Raw genomic sequence first — 20525 nt, forward strand, 5'->3', positions numbered from 1 at the left:
GGGGTTGATAGGAAGCTGCAAGCCATGACAACAATTATTGTCAGTATCGCAGCTGAACGGTTCGGAGAAGAGAAGAAGGAAGGCTCCAAAACATCTTACTCGAAGAACCAAAGAGCATTGAGGATCCACAACATCAGGCAGGAGATGAAAGTGCTGAAGTCCCAAAATAAGGAGGCAGGAGAAGAGGAGCGCATTGGCTTGGCCCAGCTGATGTGCATACTACGAAAGAAGATCAGGGTCCTCCGCCGGGCAGAGTGGCATTGGAGGCGGCGTCGTGAAAGGGCTCGAAAACGTGCTGCCTTTATCGCCAACCCCTTCAAGTTCACCAAGGAGTTGCTGGGGGAGAAGCGCAGTGGGAAACTGGCCTGTTCGCAGGAAGACATAGACCAACATCTGAAGAAGATATATAATGATCCTGAAAGAGAGCAGGAGTTGGGAGAGTGTGACATCCTAATAGACCCACCTGAACTGGACATGTCAGAGCTGCAACTAAAGGAAGTCAGAGAGGTCGTCCGCAAAGCAAGGGCAAGCTCGGCTCCAGGACCAAGCAACACCTCGTACAAAGTGTACAAGAGCTGCCCCAAACTCCTGCTGCGTCTGTGGAAGATCCTGAGAATCTTCTGGAGAAGGGGGAAGATCCCAGAACAGTGGAGAGTGGCTGAAGGGGTGTGGATCCTGAAGGAGGGAAACGTCACCCAGATAGATCAGTTTCGCGTCATCTCCCTGCTGTGTGTCGAGGCGAAGATCTTCTTCAGTGCCGTTTCCAACCGGTTGTGCACCTACCTAGCAAAGAACACCTATATTGATACATCAGTCCAGAAGGGTGGCATTTCAGGGATGCCGGGCTGTCTGGAGCACATCGGTGTGGTGACACAGCTCATCAGGGAGACCAGAGAGAACAAGGACAACCTGTCAGTGTTGTGGCTCGACCTGGCAAATGCATATGGCTCCATTCTGCACAAGCTGGTGCAGCTCAGACTGACCAAATATCACGTCCCCAGCAGAATCAGAGGCCTTATCACTGATTATTACAGCAACTTCAGGATGAGGGTCTCTTCAGGAGCAATTACATCAGCCTGGCACAAGGTGGAGATCGGCATCATCACAGGGTGCACTATCTCAGTGACACTGTTCTCCCTAGCCACGAACATGCTCACTAAGTCTGCTGAACCAGAGTGCAGAGGGCCAGAATGAAATCCGCTCAACGGCAACCACCTATCAGGGCATTCATGGATGACCTCACAGTCACCACAGAATCAGTCCCAGGCTGCCGGAGGATTCTGCAAGGGCTCGAAAAGCTGGTGGAGTGGGCCCGGATGCGTTTCAAACCTGCCAAATCAAGATCGATGGTGCTGAGGAAAGGGAAGGTGGAGAACAAGTTCCGGTTCAGCATCGCAGGCACAGCCATCCCAACCATCACAGAAAAGCCAGTAAAGAGCTTAGGCAAAGTTTTTGACAGCTCTTTAAGGGACACAACATCCATTCAGGCAACCTGCACCGAGTTGGATGGCTGGCTGAAATCTGTGGACAAGTCTGGCCTACCTTGGAAGTTTAAAGCCTGGGTGTATCAGCATGGCATTCTTCCCAGAATCCTGTGGGCCCTCCTCGTCTATGCAGTTCCGATCTCGACAGTCGAAACCTTAGAGAGGAGGGTTAGCAACCACCTCAGGAGATGGCTGGGGCTGCCAAAGAGCCTGAGCAGCATCGCACTCTATGGACACCACAACAAACTGCAACTACCCTTCAAATCCTTGGAGGAAGAATTCAAGGTAACAAGAGCCAGAGAAGTGCTACAGTATAGGGACTCAAGTGACCCGAAGGTGGGTAGAGCAGGGATCCAAGTAAGTACTGGCAAGAAGTGGAGGGCAGAGGAAGCTGTTCAGGAGGCAGAGGCGAGGCTGCATCACAGGAGGCTGGTGGGAGTGGTCACACGAGGCCGAGCTGGGCTAGGATCCTTTCCAACTCCCCAAATGGTCACCAGAGGGAAGGAAAGGCGTCATCTAGTTCAGGAGGAGGTGAGGGCAGTAGTGGAGGAGATGAGAGCCTGCAAGGCGGTGGGAATGAAGCAATAGGGAGCTTGGACAAGATGGGAGAATGCGGTTGAGAGGAAAGTGACCTGGGCTGATCTTTGGAAAGCCGAACCACACCGCATCCAATTTCTCATCCAGGCAGTATACGATGTGCTTCCAAGCCCATCAAACCTGCACACATGGGGCAAGGCAGAGTCGCCTGCGTGCCCACTGTGCTCCAAGCGAGGAACCCTGGAGCACATCCTCAGCGGCTGTGCAAGGGCACTTGGTGAGGGACGGTACAGGTGGAGGTATGATCAGGTCCTGAAGACCATCGATGAAGCCATCAGCGCAGGAGTTGAGTGGGCAAAACGGTCCCGACCCTCCAAGCAGACCATTGCCTTTGTCAGAGCTGGGGAGCAGCCAATACCTGCCAAAAGAACATCTGCAGGTATACTGACCTCTGCAAGGGACTGGCAGCCGTTGGTGGACCTCGAAGGGCAGCTGAAGTTCCCCAACCATATCGCAGCCACCACCCTGCGACCAGACATTGTCCTAGTGTCTGAGTCTACTAAGCAAGTGGTGCTGCTGGAGCTGACAGTCCCATGGGAAGATAGCTTGGAAGAGACCTTTGAAAGGAAGCTCTCCAAGTACGCAGGACTGGTCAGCAACTGTCAGCAGGCTGGATGGAGAGCAAGGTGTCTCCCAGTGGAGGTTGGTTGTAGGGGATTCATAGCCCGTTCTTTAGTTAGGGCCTTCAGCATTTTGGGCATCGAGGGAGAGAGGAAGAGGAGAGCCATCCGCAGTACCACCGATGCGGCAGAGAGGGCCTCAAGATGGTTGTGGCTCAAAAGAGGGGAGCCATGGAGTCATAAGTAGCTAGCCATCTGGACACAAGCTGGGGTCTGATCAGCCCCAGCTGGGTCACCTGGAGGAGGTTGTATGATGTTGAAAGACCCAAAATATCCGATGATTCCAGGAACATCACTGAAGATGTGTCCAGAAGCATCAATAGATGTATGTACACAGCATGGTCATGAAGTTTGGTAGAAGGTAAAAAGGTGTAGATTATTTTCTAATGGGGTTCAAATTCAGATATCGGGTGCAAAGGGATTTGGGAGTCATCATGCAGGTTTCCTTAGACATTAACTTCCATGTAAGGAAGACAAATGCAATGTTGACATTCATTTCAAGAGGACCAGAATATAAAAGCAAGAATGTAAATGCTGAGGCTTCATAAGGCATTGGGCAAACAGCACTTGGAGTATTGTGAGCTATTTTGGGCCCCTTATGTAAGAAAGGATGTGCTGGCCTTCGAGAGGGTCGAAAGGAGATTTACAAGGATGATCCCACGAACAACAGGGTCAACATTTGAGGAGCGCTCGATGTATCTAGGCCTGTACTTGCTGCAGTTCTGAAGGATAAGGGGTATCTCATTGAAACCTACCAAATATTAGGTCGAGTGGATGTACAGAGGATGGTTACTATAGTGGGGGAGTTTAGGACTAAGGGCACAGCCTCAGAATAGAAGACTTCCCTTTAGAACAGAGATGAGGAGGAATTTCTTTAGCCGTAGGGTGGTGAATCTATGGCATTCATTGCCACAAATGGCCTATTTCTGCTCCTATGTCCTTAAGAGTTTTATATGTAAGATCTTTTCAAGCTTATGCAATAGCAACAAGTGATGTTACTGTCACCAAAATCCATCCTATCATAAAAATAATGCGAATTTATTTGATAACCAATAGTTCTTAAAATTCATTTTCATGAATCCAAAATCCAGGCTTACAAGTAATTACTGTAACTTGCTTTATTGTATCTTTGAATTATCTCTGCACAGAATGCGGATCTACCATACCTGTCCATAGGCAAATATGGGCAGTTTGAAAACAGTTGTTTGAAAACTCAGCTAAATTTTCTCAAAAGTTTTCAATTGGTAGAGCCAGTTAGGAAAATACAAAGGTTAGGGTGAATCCAGTGCTCAGCTTAAAAAAAAATTGTCCTAAAATGCTAGATTTTTTAAGTAACTTGATTGAATGAAGGAAAATTGCTTAGTGTCACAGAGCAAAACAGTGTGGTTCCAGTCAGTCCCATTGGATCTAGTCCATGTTCACCAGTGACCATTCAGATAGTCCCAATTTCTAGCGTTTGGCCCCGAACCCTCTCAGCCTCACCCCTCCATGTATCTATCCAAGTACCTCTGTATCACTTCCTCTGAAAGCTTGTTACAAATATTCACCATCCTCTTTGTGAAAAAAAAAGCTGCCCCTCATGCCCTTTTAAATCTTCCAGTCTCACCCTAAATCAGTGTCATCTAGCTTTGGATTTCCCGTACCCTGAGGGAAGGATTTTCCCAGGTTAGAAGTACTGCAGCTTGATGGTGAATAAAGCTCTCTTTACTCCGTCTTTATACTGTGCCTTGTCACTGAACTCAGACCAGCCATCACAAGCGTGGTATTTTTACCACAATTAAGATTGTTTAATTCTGAAGGTCAATGCCGACATGGATATGATGAAAATTAACAATCTCACTACCATTACAATATACAAAGAAAATTGAATCCGACTGCTTAGTGCTGGCTTTCAATTTAGATCCAAGAGAGCATTTTATAATTAAAAAAATCATCAGTAAGATACATAAACACGAGAAAATCTGCAGATACTGGAAATTCAAGCAACACACACAAAATGCTGGTGGAACGAAGCAGGCCAGGCAGCATCTATAGGAAGAAGTACAGTCCACAAAATGCTGCGTTCCACCAGCATTTTGTGTGTGTAGTGAGATACATAATGCATTATTTTAATCAAGAATTTCAAATCTTAAGGTAATTTTCAATTTAATTTGGCATTATAAAATTCAGCTTCAATATGGCTATCACAGCTTGTATGAGTGATTTCCCAATCTGTTTGCAATTTGCATCTTAAAGAAAAACTTGAAAGCCCACAATGAGATTTCTGGGGACTTATAGTAGTAACAAGGTATCATTGTAGCATAGCAGTCAGCTTGATGCAATTACAGCTCAGGACGTCGGAGTTCGGAGCTCAATTCTGACATCATTTGCAAGGAATTTATATGTCCTCCCAGTGGTTTGCTCTGGGTGCTCTGGTTTCCTCCCACAGTCCAAAGACATACCAGTTAGACGGTGAGTCAGTCATTGTAAATTGTTCTGTTATCAGGCTAGGGTTAAGTTGGTGGTTGCTGATGCACGGCTCGAAGGGACAGAAGGTCCTGCTCTGCACTGTTCCTTTCAATAAAAATAAAGTGCATACATGGCTGCTGATAACAGATTTTGAAGGTGAACTTGGAAGTGAAAAGGAAGCAGGTAGATGTAGACATTTGATCTTTTATCAGTTTCTGAGATGCAATGCTTCAAAGAACTGTTCTTTGTCCAATGACCTATAAAAAAGCTGGAATGAGATCCACATGAATTTGTTAAAAAAAATACTTCAAATGTTTACCCTATCTTTACAAAGGGAGCCAAAACAAGTCAGCATAAGAATGGGTTCAATGTGCCTTTCCTTGTGTTTTAGTTCTTTGGGGCAAGTGGGCATATTGAAATTAGTGACCTCCTACAAACCTTGCCACGTTCAGAATCAATTGACAAGATCACAGGCAGGTGTATCCTCACATTTATACCAGGACACATGATAGGAAGAAAAAGTTAAGTCGAGTCCAAATTAAGTCCAGAAGACCATAAGACATAAGAGCAGAATTAGGCCATTTGGGCCATTGAGTCTACTCTGCCATTCAATCATAGCTGATCCCTTTTTCCACTCCTCAATCCCATTCCCCGGCCTTCTCCCCATAACCTTTGATGTCGAGTCCAATCAAGAACCGATCAATCTCTGCCTTAAGTACACCCAATGACCTGGTCTCCACAGCTGCCTGTGGTAACAAATTCCACAAATGAACATCAACATTTTCAGCTCCAATATTTTAAAATTATTTTATATGGTCACTAAATGGATCTGAGGGGCCAAATCACAAGACTTATCTCCATTTTCAGAATGGGTAATGGTAATAGACGCTAAAGTCTCAATACCTGAGTTATAAAGAAAGGCTGAATAGGTTAGGACTTTATTCACAGGAGCACAGGAGATGGAGGGGAGATTTGATAAAGGTATACAAAATTATGAGGGAAATAGACAGGGTAAATGAAAGCAGGCTTTTTCCCCACTGAGATGAGGTGAGCCTATCATAAGCCAGATGAAAAGTAAAATATCTGAGGATCTGAGGGGGCAACGTCTTCACTCAGGGGGCAGTGAGAATGTGGAATGAGTTGCCAATGAAGGTTCAGTTGTAAGAGTTAAGTTTGGATAGGTACATGGATGAGATATGGAGGGGTATGAACCAGGTGCAGATATGTGGGATTAGGCAGGCCAAGCCAGTATTGACTAGATGGGTAGAGGGACCTGTTTCTGTGCTGTACTGCTCTATAACTATGAACCAAAGCTCCAAGGATCACAGATTTATGCTATAAGGGAAAAGGTGAAATATGAGGACGAACTGGACAATAATATAAAGCAGGATACTAGAATTTTTTTTCAGTTATATAAGGAGTAAAAGTGAAGTTACAGTTAATATTGGACCACTGGAAAAATGATGCTACTGAGGTTGTAATGGGGTCAAAGAAACAGAAGATGAACTTAATGACTACTTTGCATCAGTCTTTACTGTGGAAGACACTAGCAGTGTGCCAGAGTTCCGTGAGTGTCAGGGAGGAGGAGTGAGTATTATTCCTATAACAAAGGATAAAGTGTTAGGCATACTGAAAGGTCTTGGGTGGATAAGTCACCTGGACCTGAAAGATTACATCCCAGAGTCCTGAGAGAGGTTGCTGAAGAGATAACAGATGCATTGGTCATGATCTTTTGAGAATCACTTTGTTCTGGCATGGTTCAGGAGGACTGGAAAATTGCAAATGTCACTCCACTCTTTAAGAAGGGAGGAAGACAGAAGAAAGGAAATTATAGGCCAGTTAGCTTAAACTCAGTGACTGGAAAAGTGTTGGGAGTCTATTGGAGTTTTGGAGTACTTGGAAACTAATGATAAAATAAGACAATGTCAGCATGGTTTCTATAAAGGGAAATCTTGCCTGACAAATCTGTTAAGAGTTCTTTGAGGAAGTAACCAGCAGGGTGGACAAAGGAGAGGCCGTTGATGTCATTTACTTGGATTTTCAGAAAGCATGTGATAAGGTGCCACGCATGAGGCTACTTAACAAGATAAAATCCTATGGCATTACAGGAAAAATACTGATAGAGGAATGGTTGATAGGCAGGAGGCAGTGAGTGGGAATAAAGGGGGCCTTTTCTGGTTGGCTGCCAGTGACGAGTGGTGTTCCTCAGAGATCAGTATTTTCACATTGTTTGTCAATGATTTAGATTGTGGAATCACTGGCTTTGTGGCAAAGTTTGTGGATGATACAAACATGGGCGGAGGGGAAGGTGGTGCTGAGGAAGCAATGCGATTACAGCAGGACGTAGACAAATTAGGAGAATGGGCAAAAAAAAGTTCATGAGAATGATTCTGGGAACGAAGGGGTTAACATGAGGAGAATTGTTTGGCAGCTTTGCGCCTGTACTCACTGGAATTTATAAGGATGTTGGGGGGGGGTGGGAGAAAGGGGCTGGTAGGCGGTATCTCACTGAAACTAATGTTGAAAGAAGTAGAAATGGCTGTGGAGAGAATGTTTCCTATGGTGGGGGTATCCAGAATTAGAGGGCACAGCTTCAAACCTGAGGGGTGACTTTTAGAATAGAAGAGAGGAGGAATTTTCTTAGCCAGAGAGTAGTGAATCTGTGGAATGCTCTGCCACATACTGGGGTGGAGGCCAAGCCCGTGGGTATATTTAAAATAGAAGTTGATAATTTCCTGATTGGTCAGGGAATCAAAGGAAACGGCAAAAAGGCCAGTGTATGGAGTTTTGTGAGATCTGGGATCAGCCTTGATGGAATGGGGGAGCAGATTCAATGGGCTGAAAGGCCTAATTCTGCTCCTGTGTTTTATGGTCTACGCTTCGTAGTAAGGTTTAGGATCCTGTGATGACATCAATTGACTGGGAGGTATCTCAGAAGAAACATTATTGTCTGTTGTTCGGTGGAAAAGTAAAACAGCTTTCATGAGGATCTTTGGGAAATTGAGATGCCAGCCTTTTGCATTTTGATTGTCAGTGTTTGTGTGTAGCTTTTCATTGATTCTATTGCATTTCTTTATTCTACTGTCAATGCCTGCGAAAAAAAAACAAAAAACAAACAAATCTTAGGGTAGTATATGGAGACATGTATGTACTTCGATAATAAATTTACTTTGAACCCTATCTTTTAACTTTGAACCTGGGAAAGCACATACACTTATGCACTTTCTTGATCACATCTTTACGGACAGAGCAGGTGAGACTGTGGTGATATCTAGGAACTTCTAGCAGTTCAATGTTCTCAAGGTTCGAAGTTCATTCCATTGATGAGGGCAGGACTGTGTTCAGCTGTCCACTTCATTTAGATCTAACAACTAGCTCCATCTTGCTGACTTTAAAAACTGGACTGTTGTTCTGATACAGTGACACAAGGCTCACAATCTCTTCCCTCCCCAACCCCTCCCTCCACCGCCAATGTCCAAGAGTTTGGAGAGGAGCTTATTGGGTATTATGCTGAACTGTAATCAACAACATATGTACTCTTAAAGTTAAGGTGATCTAAAGCTAAATGCAGTGCAAAGATGGTGTTCTCTGTACAATCTGTGTGACAATACTACTCCAGCCCCAGAACTGTATCACAATAGCAAGCCTAGACCACAACACATGCTATGACATTCACACAGGATAAACCTGGGAACAGTTTACACTGCTCAACTATCCCATGTCTGTTTATACACTAGCTTAATTTTCTTCTTCTCAATATATTGTTCAGATTTCCCCCACTCTTTTCCCTCTTATGCCTGTTGAACCTCCCTTAAACTGTTCTATTCACCGAATTACTCCCCCTGGTAGGAAGTTCCACATTCTCATCACTCATTAGATAATGTTGCTTCTGAATTTCCTATTGGTGGTATATGGTCACATAAGTACTTTGATAATAAATTTACTTTGAACAAATTTAGCTGTACACGTTTAATTTTCATTATAGTACAGAGGTACATTGCAGATAATCAGACATCATAAAAGAACCAGTTATACTAAGGTTACACATGTACACCTTTATTGATATGTTACACTACAATGACAATGATCCATGTCAAATACTGCATTGTAAATGTTAAAAAAGTATAGACATTCCTATTTTCAAAAGTCAAATAAATTACTGTATTTCATAACACTTGATAATAAATAAAAGTTATATTGAACTAAACATTTAAGGCATCATCTAGTTGCAGAAACAAAACAAGTTTAATGCAAATTCAATGATGAACTTTCAAAAAGTGCTTGGAAAGCAGAAACCAAATGCCTTCCCTTCCAAACAGGATATTCTGAAGCAAATGTAAACAAACTATGGCCACCATATGTGGGATTCACAGCTTAAACTTGTGATGTTTCAATTAACATTAACCACATATCTTCAAACAATGCACACAAAGGCTACTCAGACTTCAGATTTTTAATTTAACAGTTTTTGAAACTAGGCTATTTTAAAAATATAGTCACGATGGTAGTGATACAATTGTTTTCTTGCCTCGTCCTATCAATAGCAAAATCACGCAGCTGTTAACAGTCAGGCTAATTTTTGTGACTGGTTTATCATAGAAAGGTATTTTTTAAGTGAATTGAAAACTCAAAAGGGAACATACTCTGATGCAGCCAATTCATTTCTCTAGCACAAACTGTCATAACCTGTAACAAATCTCCAATTTAGTCAAAAAATAAGCAATAAATTTTCATTTATTTATGTCATGGAGGGTGACAAATGCATGTTAGACAAATTATTGATCAAAAATCTCAGGTTAGTTCACTTACACAGAAGCAGCCCAAATTTCCAGGACTTTGTAAGGAGCTGTTCACTTTTCCAAATCATTGTTTCTCTGGGATTTAAAATTTCACAACTTATTTACAATTTTTTTATAGAATTTATAATCATAGATTCTTGGCTGTTCTGTGTTAGATTTCTGTAAAATGCCAAAACAAAAGGGCTTTTGTTTAAACATTTGTAGATATTCATTATAAACTGCTGAAACTCTGAAATAAACAGAATTTTCTAGCAACAGACAGCATATTCACGAGTGTTTTAAAAGGGAACAGAGTGAACGGCAAAAATCTACACCTCAACAATAACTCCTTTCACACACTGTTGGAACTGCAGCATTTCAGACTCTGAGTCCAATGCTCGCCATAGAGGCATTTAAATTTGATGAGAAATTTGTTTCACACTGCAAGCCTCAATTTTGGCACATCCTTTAAGTAGACTGACTCCATAAAATTGGCCATTAACTCATTGTACAACAAATGCAAGTTTGAATATCAAAGAGTATAGTAATATTATCAATTAGAGCATGGAACACTGTGGCACTATGCTTTGGAGTGGAGTTGTTCTGAAAGATTCTTACCCATTAGATTTAAACCAGCAATTAAGGTCCTGGGCATTAAAATCTGCGACAAGTACAACAAGCCTTCCTTCTGTTAACTTAAACTTCTTTTTAAATATTTTGCACATTAGGCCCTTGGTAAATATAGAAATCACGGGTCACACTAAAGTACTTGCAATTTCAGCACCTACTGCAAACTGTGAATTTTATGTGGGCCTTCATACATCTCCAATATTGTAGGAGTAGATTAAAAAGTGCTATTTTATCCTAAAACATTTAATTCTGGAGTAAATGACAGCTGGTTTGTTTCAAATTTCTCCTTGAATGTTCAATCTAAAGTCAATATCCCAAGGCACAATGCATATAATTAGTTGCTGCCAACAAGAATTGAAGCAAAAGATAACGGAAGCGATGTAGCAGCAGATATAACTAATTTGTGAATACTGTTAAACTATTAAGAAAAGAAACAGTGGAAAGAAACATGCCTAGTACAGAAGGTTATTATTAGAACAAAGGATGAGGGATGAACTTTTTTTTATATAGACAGGAATACCATATAAGACAGAAATAAGTTTTGTAGTTGGAGAAATGGTGTATCGCAAGAAATAAAATATCCCATTTCCAATGAATACAACATTTCAAAAAAGTGGCAGAACTGTAATAATGCCCTGAAAGGCATGTCTCAGTAAGAATGTCAAATAACAAACTTCAAGCCACTGGAGATCTTAGGACAGAGCTTAGTCAAATAGTTGGATTTTAAAGAAAATCATAAAAAAGGGAAGACAAATAGTGAATTAAAGAGGGTAAAGGGAGAAGTGTTAAGAAACAATCCACGAAGTAAAGGGCAGACAAAAAGTGTTGTTGGCCTCAGCAAATGGAATGACAACAGGGATGATTAAAACACAAGGACAAAAATTTTAAATAGGGTAATTAGTGGATCAACGGTGGTAATAGTGTAAATACCTGCGCAAAACTTTGGATGGGAAATGGACAATATAATGTTTTGGATAAATGAAGTTTATGGAGGCAATGCTCTAGACAGGAGAACACTGGAATGGATAAGGCTAGATGTAAAAGTATCAATGAGAGCTTCCTTTACAGAAGTATTGAGAAGACAAGTAATCAGAGAAGTAGCAGGGTTAGGACTGGCATACGAGAGTAGAACAAAGCTTTGCTTCCTAATGGCAAGTGTTAATGGGTCACAAATTCAGTTTGAAATTGAATAAGATGCACATTACATTCAACAGTGCAGCCCATTGATATGAGGGGAACTAAAAAAGAAATAAAAAGATAGATTTTTCTGGAAATGAGGACTGGCTAAGTAGGTTGGCAGCTAATAAATGAAAGTGTAGTTGTTGGTGATGGGGAGTGGATGGTGCCTCTCTGGGTTGGAAAGTGGGTCAAAGTTGAAACCAAGTGATTCAAGAATGCTTAGTCAATATTCATTAATACAACATGAAGACACATTTAAATAACAAAGAATAAGGGAACCTTCTATGTGTAAAAAGTTCAATGAAAGATGGATTTCTGGGCAGGGAGTGCAAGAGGGAGGACAAAGGGTGAAGACGACTGCTCAATTAAAGGCTAGTGCAAAAGGTCATTAGCGTATCCAGTTAAGCATCCATGAAGCTCAAGCCATGGGGGAATAAACAAGGATTTTAGAGTTGTGTAAATGATGGATGAAGTTGAAAGGTGTAAAGCAAGTGCTTCCAAGGGGGAGAAAGGGATGAGGCCAAGGTACAATTTTACTGTGAGAGCCACCAGTGAATAGAACAGGTGGCGACAGATTATAGCCAGATTGGGTACTTCATAAGCTCTTGTTGTCTCCCATTGGATAAATAATAATGCCCACAAATCATTGCCAATCCAGTTCTGGATACTTGGTAAGTAGATGAAGATTCAGGAAATATAGAGAATAATATTATTAATTCATTGGCAACATTGAGAGTGAGAAGAAGTGAATGAATGTGATTGTAGGACATTGGCAAGATTTTTCCCAATATACTAATTCATTGGCAACATCAGAGAGAGAGAGGTGAATGGATGAATGTGATTGGTAGGACATTGGTAGATTACTCCTAATACACGTAGTAGATGTTAAGGACGATGGAGTAGTTGGGTTGCCAACCAGAATATTTTGATAGATCTCAGTGAAAGCTGTGAGTAGCACCAAATATAAAGTGGGATTATTCATCCAAGCACAATTTACCACTCAAGTATTGAAGTGAAGATTGATAGCTTAAAGCATCCATTTCAACACTGACAATAATGTGTCTCGAAAGGAAGTAGCTCACTTCTGACAGCTATTGAGCTGAAAAAGTATTGTATAATTATATGAAACAAGAACATGGGATTTTGAAAACAGGGTAGAAAGGAGTAAGAAAATAGATCTGGTACTCAAGTATCAATGTAAACATGCTGACAGACAAAGTGGGAATCTAGGTAACAAGAATACAATTCGGCAGTGTTGCTATTAACAATTTGGTCATTTACCATTGATTCTGTAATGCCAGCTCAAAGGAATCATGCCAAAACAGTTAATAGGAATGTTATTTTATTGAAAAAGACTTGCAAAAATGAAACCTCTGCCAAAAGGGGGAAAAAGTAGAAGCTTTCAGTATTAAAGGCTTTAAAATTTTAGAAAGTAATGCAACAGCATGGATGAGGAATGAACTAAAAAGCAGAAATTTGTAATGATTAATTGATTTTAACAAAAGGATTTAACGAAAATGCCTATTTCAAAAACAATGGGGAAGTAGAATCCACTAGCTTTATAAAAAGTGCCACAAAATCTGAAAATTTATTAGAAATGTAAAAGTTTAGTTGAATTACAAAAATTAGAACTTCTTTGAGGGATGGTACATGTATAGTTATAGTTGGCCTCAGAGATGGATTCTCATGGAAAGAATGACAGGAAAATCAAAATTCTTTTCATGCAAAGAGTATTAATCTTGAATTGTCTCAACGTAGTTTTGATGAGGATAATAGTTAGGGAAATGGACATGCATTTGAAAAGAATAACAGGATATGTAAAAAGGCAATAGAATGAGTTTAATGTTAAAAAGAATCCAGATTGCACCAGAGTTCAAGTGCCCCACTCTGATGCAATTTCTATTAAAGAGAAAGGGGTAATCTTTTAGGGCAAGACCTTTTAACACTAAAACAGTAACTATTAATTGGATACAAAAAGGATCTACATTTTCACAATTAGTCTAATTTCAGATTTTCAACATTTATATTTCACAAGGTAGAACGTTTTAAAAGGCGAGTTTAATTTGAAGTGGTCTAAATTATGTTGCCAAGATAAAAATGTGTTCCTCAGACATTCTTTGATATTTCAGTAAGATCACAAGACTAGACCAAAATCCAACACATGGTGAACAATTGTATATTAAAATGATCGTAGTGCAACAGGATCACATTTATTGGAATAAGGTGTTCTGTTAACCAGAAGCTTTAATAAAGAGCAGCATTGGCCTGGAAGGCAAAGACCAAGTCATTTAGACAAGTCAGTCTGTTTGCATGGAGTGTTAGCGCAGGACACGTGCATACCAGAACATACACAACACAACATTGTGATATTGAAACAACAATTAGCATAATTCATTTCTCAGAAATATCTTGAAAGGGAAAGGTGGGGTGAGGGAACTATATCTATTAATAATCAGTACTTGATGCACTGGGAGACAACAATCAGAATGCAAACAACTTCTCTAAACTACCTATTAATTTGCACAAATTGTATCGGTTCATGTACCATAAACAAATGTACCAAAGTTTCTTTATTCTAGTGTTAACAAACATTGTGAATTACTCTTTGTACTAGTATCCACCTAAGCTGGGTAGAAGCACATTATTAAACCAATTATGGTCCACCCAAAATAGAGGCAAATATATATTAATGCTTAGTTTCTTTACGTAAATACCTATACATAAATATATTAAAGTGGCTAGCAACCATGAGTTTTTGTTGAGAGATGCTTTAGACTATACTCTCTGCTCAAATATTCTGACTGAAATATTTGCACTTAAATGAAATCTGTAAACTCTTAACATTAGGAATCTTTCGTACTTATGCTTTAGTTCTGGGTAGGTATTCCACCCCCGCCCCCCCCCCCAATATGTCCCTAATGTTTTCATAGTCGGAGCACTAAATCATCTTGTGGGGTCAGATTTTAATTTGCTGTCATTACAAACATTTGTACTTGTCCAGCCCTTGGCTTTGTTGCTTGTTGGAGGATTTCTATGTTTTGTCAGGGAGGTGCCTCGTCAAATGAAATATGAGTAATGACATTAGTTGATAATAGAACCTTCTCATTTAACTAAATGCAACTTCCAAACTATGTTTGCAGCTCATTAAGCTACCAGCAAACCCATTCTCAAGAGTCAGACAGGGGGGTTCTTTAAGTTAAAGACTTCATCCTCATCGGGAACATATTCTGCAATGATTAGAACCTCACTAGCCTAGTGCAAGTTTACTTTATCAATGAAATGTTGGTTATAAACTACCAGAATATAGACCCTAAAGCAGATTCCTCAAGTCAATATTCCCGAAATTCTAAGAGATAAAAGCTCAGACCATCTTTTTACTACTATAACCAACCATCCCTGTAACTTCTATTTTTTTCTTTACATACAGAATTCTAAAAATACTCCCAGCTTGATTTCACTAGTCCTATATATACACATTGCCTTTTGCACTTTTACCCATTTTTGATATTTACAAGTAAACCTGCAACAAATTATTCACTTACAACAGAATTTACCTTGACAATTTTAACTGAAAGGCCAAAACCTTTTTAAAAAATTATTCAGTTTTGGGCAATAGCATTTATTCCTTGTACATTTATGTCCTTGGGTAACCTTAATGAACTATTGCAGTCCCTGTGGTGCAGAAACTCCCACAAAGCTGCTGGATAGGTTGTTCCAGGATTTAATCCCAATGATAATGGAAAAGTGATACATTTCCCATAATCAGAGTGGTGCGTGACATGGATGTACACGTACAGGTGGCAGTGTCCCCATGCACTTGAATCCCATGCCCCTTAAAGAGGTAGGGGCCGTGGATTTGGCAGGTGCTGTCGGAACACGTTACCTTCAAGCAGCATTATGCACACTGCATTCCACTCTAACTTCCTCCTAACCAAAGTGCTTTCTGTAACAAGTACCCTGAACCTAAAAGATGTACCTTTCTTGCATGATTTTCCTAACAATTAATGACCCATATACAGAAATGAAACCTTGACCTTTTCATATGTGTTAAGAAGAGGATTTCAAATAAAGCAAAACAATATATACAATTATGGTCCAAGACCCATCTATGCAACTAAGAGTACACCATAAAAAAATGGGTACTTTGGTTTTAGCTTGGAAACTTTGAGTAAGTTTTCAAAATTTCCCGCAACAAATGAGCTAATGTTATCAAATTCTAAATGTTAATGCAAGAGTCATAAACCTCTAAGTATTAAGCTGAAATAGAGGCAATGTGATTGTTTAAAGAAAATGGTTGACTAATTTTAGGTTAGATATCACTGGCTCCAAGTACAATGGTAAGGAAGTAGTAATACCCTTCAAATAACGGACGGCTAAACTTTAAGTAGACTCAAGAACAGTTGGATTTTGCTTTCCATTCTACTCAGAGCTTTAAATTCATGCTTGAAGCAATATTCAATTTCTTCCCTCCCCCCACCCTCGTTCTTAAGCAGGGAGAAAAAAATAATCAGGGTTACACAATACAACCACTGCCAAGCAGTAGGATTAATTGTCATCTTCTATTACACACAAATTCAACACTGCATTCACATCCACTTATGAATGCCACAATGATGGTCTGCTTTTTTTTGTAACACGGACACAAAGTGCATGTCCTACCATAGGAGGAAGCAATGGCTGTTAGTTTTACGATTACAGTGGAACGTGCCAGTCACATTATTGAACATTGCAGGTGGTGGAAGTGGCTTGGCAACACATGCAGGTCGGATTTACTGATTTGGGGGGAATAAGATCCAAGTCTTCATCATCTGGAATTTCATCTAATCGATATCCATCTTTCAGGAGCTGGATATTTAAGTCTTGGTTAATCTGCTATAGAAACAAAACAGTCAAGAGCTTAGGAGTGACTTTTGAGCATTCAGAAACTCTATTGAACATAGAATAGTATTGCACAGTACAGGCCCTTCGGCCAACATTGTTGTGCCGACCCTCAAACCCTGCCTCCCACATGAACCCCCACCTTAAATTCCTCCATATACTTGTCTAGTAGTCTCTTAAATTTCACTAGTGTATCTGCTCCACCACTGACTCAGGCAGTGTATTCCACGCACCAACCACTCTCTGAGTGAAAAACTTCCTCTAATATCCCCCTTGACCTTCCCACCCCTTACCCTAAAGCCATGTCCCCTTGTATTGAGTAGTGGTGCCCTGGGGAAGAGGTGCTGGCTATCCACTATCTATTCCTCTTAATATCTTGTATACCTCTATCACGTCTCCTCTCATCCTCCTCCTCTCCAAAGAGTAAAGCCCTAGCTCCCTTAATCTCTGATCATAATGCATACTCTCTAAACCAGGCAGCATCCTGGTAAATCTCCTCTGTACCCTTTCCAATGCTTCCACATCCTTCCTATAGTGAGCCGACCAGAAATGGACACAGTACTCCAAGTGTGGCCTAACCAGAGTTTTATAGAGCTGCATCATTACATCGCGACTCTTAAACTCTATCCCTCGACTTATGAAAGCTAACACCCCATAAGCTTTCTTAACTACGCTATCTACCTGTGAGGCAACTTTCCGGGATCTGTGGACATGTACCCCCAGATCCCTCTGCTCTTCCACACTACCAAGTACCCTGCCACTTACTTTGTACTCTGCCTTGGAGTTTGTCCTTCCAAAGTGTACCACCTCACACTTCTCCAGGTTGAACTCCATCTGCTACTTCTCAGCCCACTTCTGCAACCTATCAATGTCTCTCTGCAATCTTTGACAATCCTCTACACTACCTACAACACCACCAACCTTTGCATCGTCTGCAAACCTGCCAACCCACCCTTCTACCCCCACATCCAGGTCGTTAATAAAAATCACGAAAAGTAGAGGTCCCAGAACAGATCCTTGTGGGACTCCACTAGTCACAACCCTCCAATCCAAATGGACTCCCTCCACCACGACCCTCTGCTTTCTGCAGGCAAGCCAATTCTGAATCCACCTGGCCAAACTTCCCTGGATGGATCCCATGTCTTCTGACTTTCTGAATAAGCCTACCATGTGGAACCTTGTCAAATGCCTTACTAAAATCCATATAGATCACATCCACTGCACTACCCTCATCTATATGCCTGGCCACCTCCTCAAAGAACTCTATCAGGCTTGTTAGACACGATCTGCCCTTCACAAAGCCATGCTGACTGTCCCTGATCAGACCATGATTCTCTAAATGCCCACAGATCCTATCTTTAAGAATCTTTTCCAACAGCTTTCCCACCACAGACATAAGGCTCACTGGTCTATAATTACCCGGACTATCCCTACTACCTTTTTTGAACAAGCGGACAACATTCGCCTCCCTCCAAATAAGCTGCATATTAGAGAATAAGGCTTCAATCAGAAAATACAGCTATGTAAACAAGAATGACCAGAAATGCTGTTTATGCAGAGATTCCCATAACATGATGGCACTTACTTACCTAATAAAGTAAAACCCATGCACCAACCCAAAATTGAAATTAAACCTGTGCTCATGGAAACCTTATTTTCAAAGGAAAATTCAATTTTTTGAAGAAATAAAGAACTAGCTCACTATTTCCCATTAGAAAGCTTTCCCATTCCCATTGGATACTGTAGTGTTAAAATGTACTTAATCATGATATTTTTCTTTGTAGTACTTGATTTTCAGATCACTTGATTCTTATCAAGAGACTGAGACTTTTGTACAATTTTTAACGCATATCATTTTACAATAGAAGTGGCTAGATAGCACATTATTCCCCAGTTTGTTTCATTCTTTTTTTCTCCAATCCCCAGTTTCCAATCTTTTCATTTTCAAGTATTTCAATAAATCTTCAGGTAGAGCAGAGTGGATCACAATGCAAAGTATATAAAATAAATTCCTCATCTCACATTTGGCTTTCACCAGATATTTTAAACCCAATTTCTTGAGCTTTGTTTACCTGCACTGAACTATCTCTGTAGTTGTTACACTTTATTCTGCACTGTTGCTGTTATAACTTGTTCTGTCTCAATTCACTATGTAATGACCTGGTCTGTATGAACAGTATGCAAGACAAGGTTTTTCACTGTATCTCACTATGTATAATAAACCTATTCTTCAATTCTTTGAACATTGTAATCATCATAACAAATTCACATTTAATGCTTTGTGGTACATGCATGATCTTGACTTTTCTCACCGTCTCCAATATTGATGGAACATTCTTTTTGAAAGCTGTCCTGGTCCTTAACGTGACACTAAGTCATAGAAAAATATCTCATATCTATTTTGGCTAGTTGCTGTCATCAGGACTCATTGCAACATTCAATGTTTGCAAGTAATCAGAATCAGGTTTATTATCACTGGCATATGCCATGAAATCTGCTTTTTTGTGGCAGCAGTACAGTGCACTAAATAAAACTATAAAGTATAATATGAAAAAGTTAAATTAATTAAGTAGTGGACAAGACATAAATAGTGAAGTAGTGTACATACGTTCATTGTCTACTCAAAAATGTGATAGCGGAGTGCAGAAACTGGTTTCAAAATATTTAAGACAAGGTTGGATAGATTTCTGCATAGCAGGGGAATTAAGGGTTATGGTAAGATCAGCCATGATCTTATTGAACAGTGGAGCAGGCTTGACGGGCCAGATGGCCTACTCCTGCTCCTATTTCTTATGTTCTTATGAGTGTCTTGTATCCCTTTGATGGTAGCACTAAGAGCAATAAGGATTTCTAAACTGTCACAATTTCAGATAATTAGCTTTTTTTCCTGCTTAGTTTTACTTTCTTCCCCCCCCCCCATGGATGCCATCCGATTTGCTGAGCATTCTCATTTACTTCAGTCTTCCTGCAACTGTTGTGTTATGCATCAGCGCCTGCCATGTGTGCGCACGCTTTTAAAATGTCTCTCCAGGAGGTCAATTATGATCAACAGGGGATAACCACCTACTTGCAGATGACACTCAAACCATGCAAATCAATCATTTAGCTATGATTTCTATTTATGCATACATTTATACAGCAAGCAGATTTTTCTTGAAGAACTTAGTACAGTGCTGTTGTGTACAGTTTTGTTAATAAATATTTTATCTGAAGATAAAGTTAATTTAGTGGTGATATATGGGAGCTCTGTTCATTTAAATTTCCAGTAATATCTTGTTACATGAGACATACATGAAATTAATTTTGGACTCTCCAAATTAAACTTCTTGTATCTAGCTCGGAAAAATGTACAAGAATACAGTACCATTGATGGATTAGTCTGCCTATTGTTTAAGTCATTAGCTACAAGTTTTCACCTGAACTAGATGAACTGACTTCACACCAGTAAAAAATGAGGTAGGATCAAGAAAAGGTGGAGAAAAATTGAAGAGTAAATTTCTAAGAAAACTGTAGATGAGGTAGACATTTCAGCACATCTTAAATTATTCAAATATCGTTTGAACTATTTTGATCTATGATGCATCCCATTTGATGATCATGCATAAAGAACATTATTCAGCATAGGTTCAAAATTGTCACAGGTTTGATCTCATACACACTCATAGTGTTCAATGTATTTTAATAGGATCCCTATTTATTTTCCAGACATACTAAATTTGTCTACCACAAGTGCTTCAAAACACTGCTTTGCCAGACTATTACGAAGTTAAAGTAAAATTTGCTATCGAAGTACATATATGTTACCACATACTAAATTGAGATTCATTTTCTTGCAGGCATTTACAGAAAAAAATAGAATTATGAAAAAAACATAAGCAATGATTAACAAGCAATGTGCAAAAGGCAAACTA

General features: G+C 40.2%; 1 protein-coding gene across 3 annotated transcripts in view; it reads right to left on the bottom strand.

The window, feature by feature from the left end:
* Window positions 1–4528: 4528 nt before the first annotated feature.
* The window catches only part of fam219aa (family with sequence similarity 219 member Aa), a 52879-nt gene continuing 36882 nt past the window's right edge, over window positions 4529–20525 (bottom strand). Inside the window, exon 6 of one of the 3 annotated variants that reach the window (XM_063042785.1) lies at window positions 4529–5417. In XM_063042785.1, the coding sequence (XP_062898855.1) occupies window positions 5358–5417 (60 nt within the window). In that variant the 3' untranslated portion in view covers window positions 4529–5357. Of the gene's footprint in view, window positions 5418–9115; window positions 16609–20525 lie in introns of those variants that run through there. The other 2 variants (XM_063042784.1, XM_063042783.1) reach the window with 2 other exon arrangements.

Source organism: Mobula hypostoma, chromosome 3 (assembly GCF_963921235.1).
Source record: "Mobula hypostoma chromosome 3, sMobHyp1.1, whole genome shotgun sequence".
Lineage (NCBI taxonomy): Eukaryota > Metazoa > Chordata > Chondrichthyes > Myliobatiformes > Myliobatidae > Mobula > Mobula hypostoma.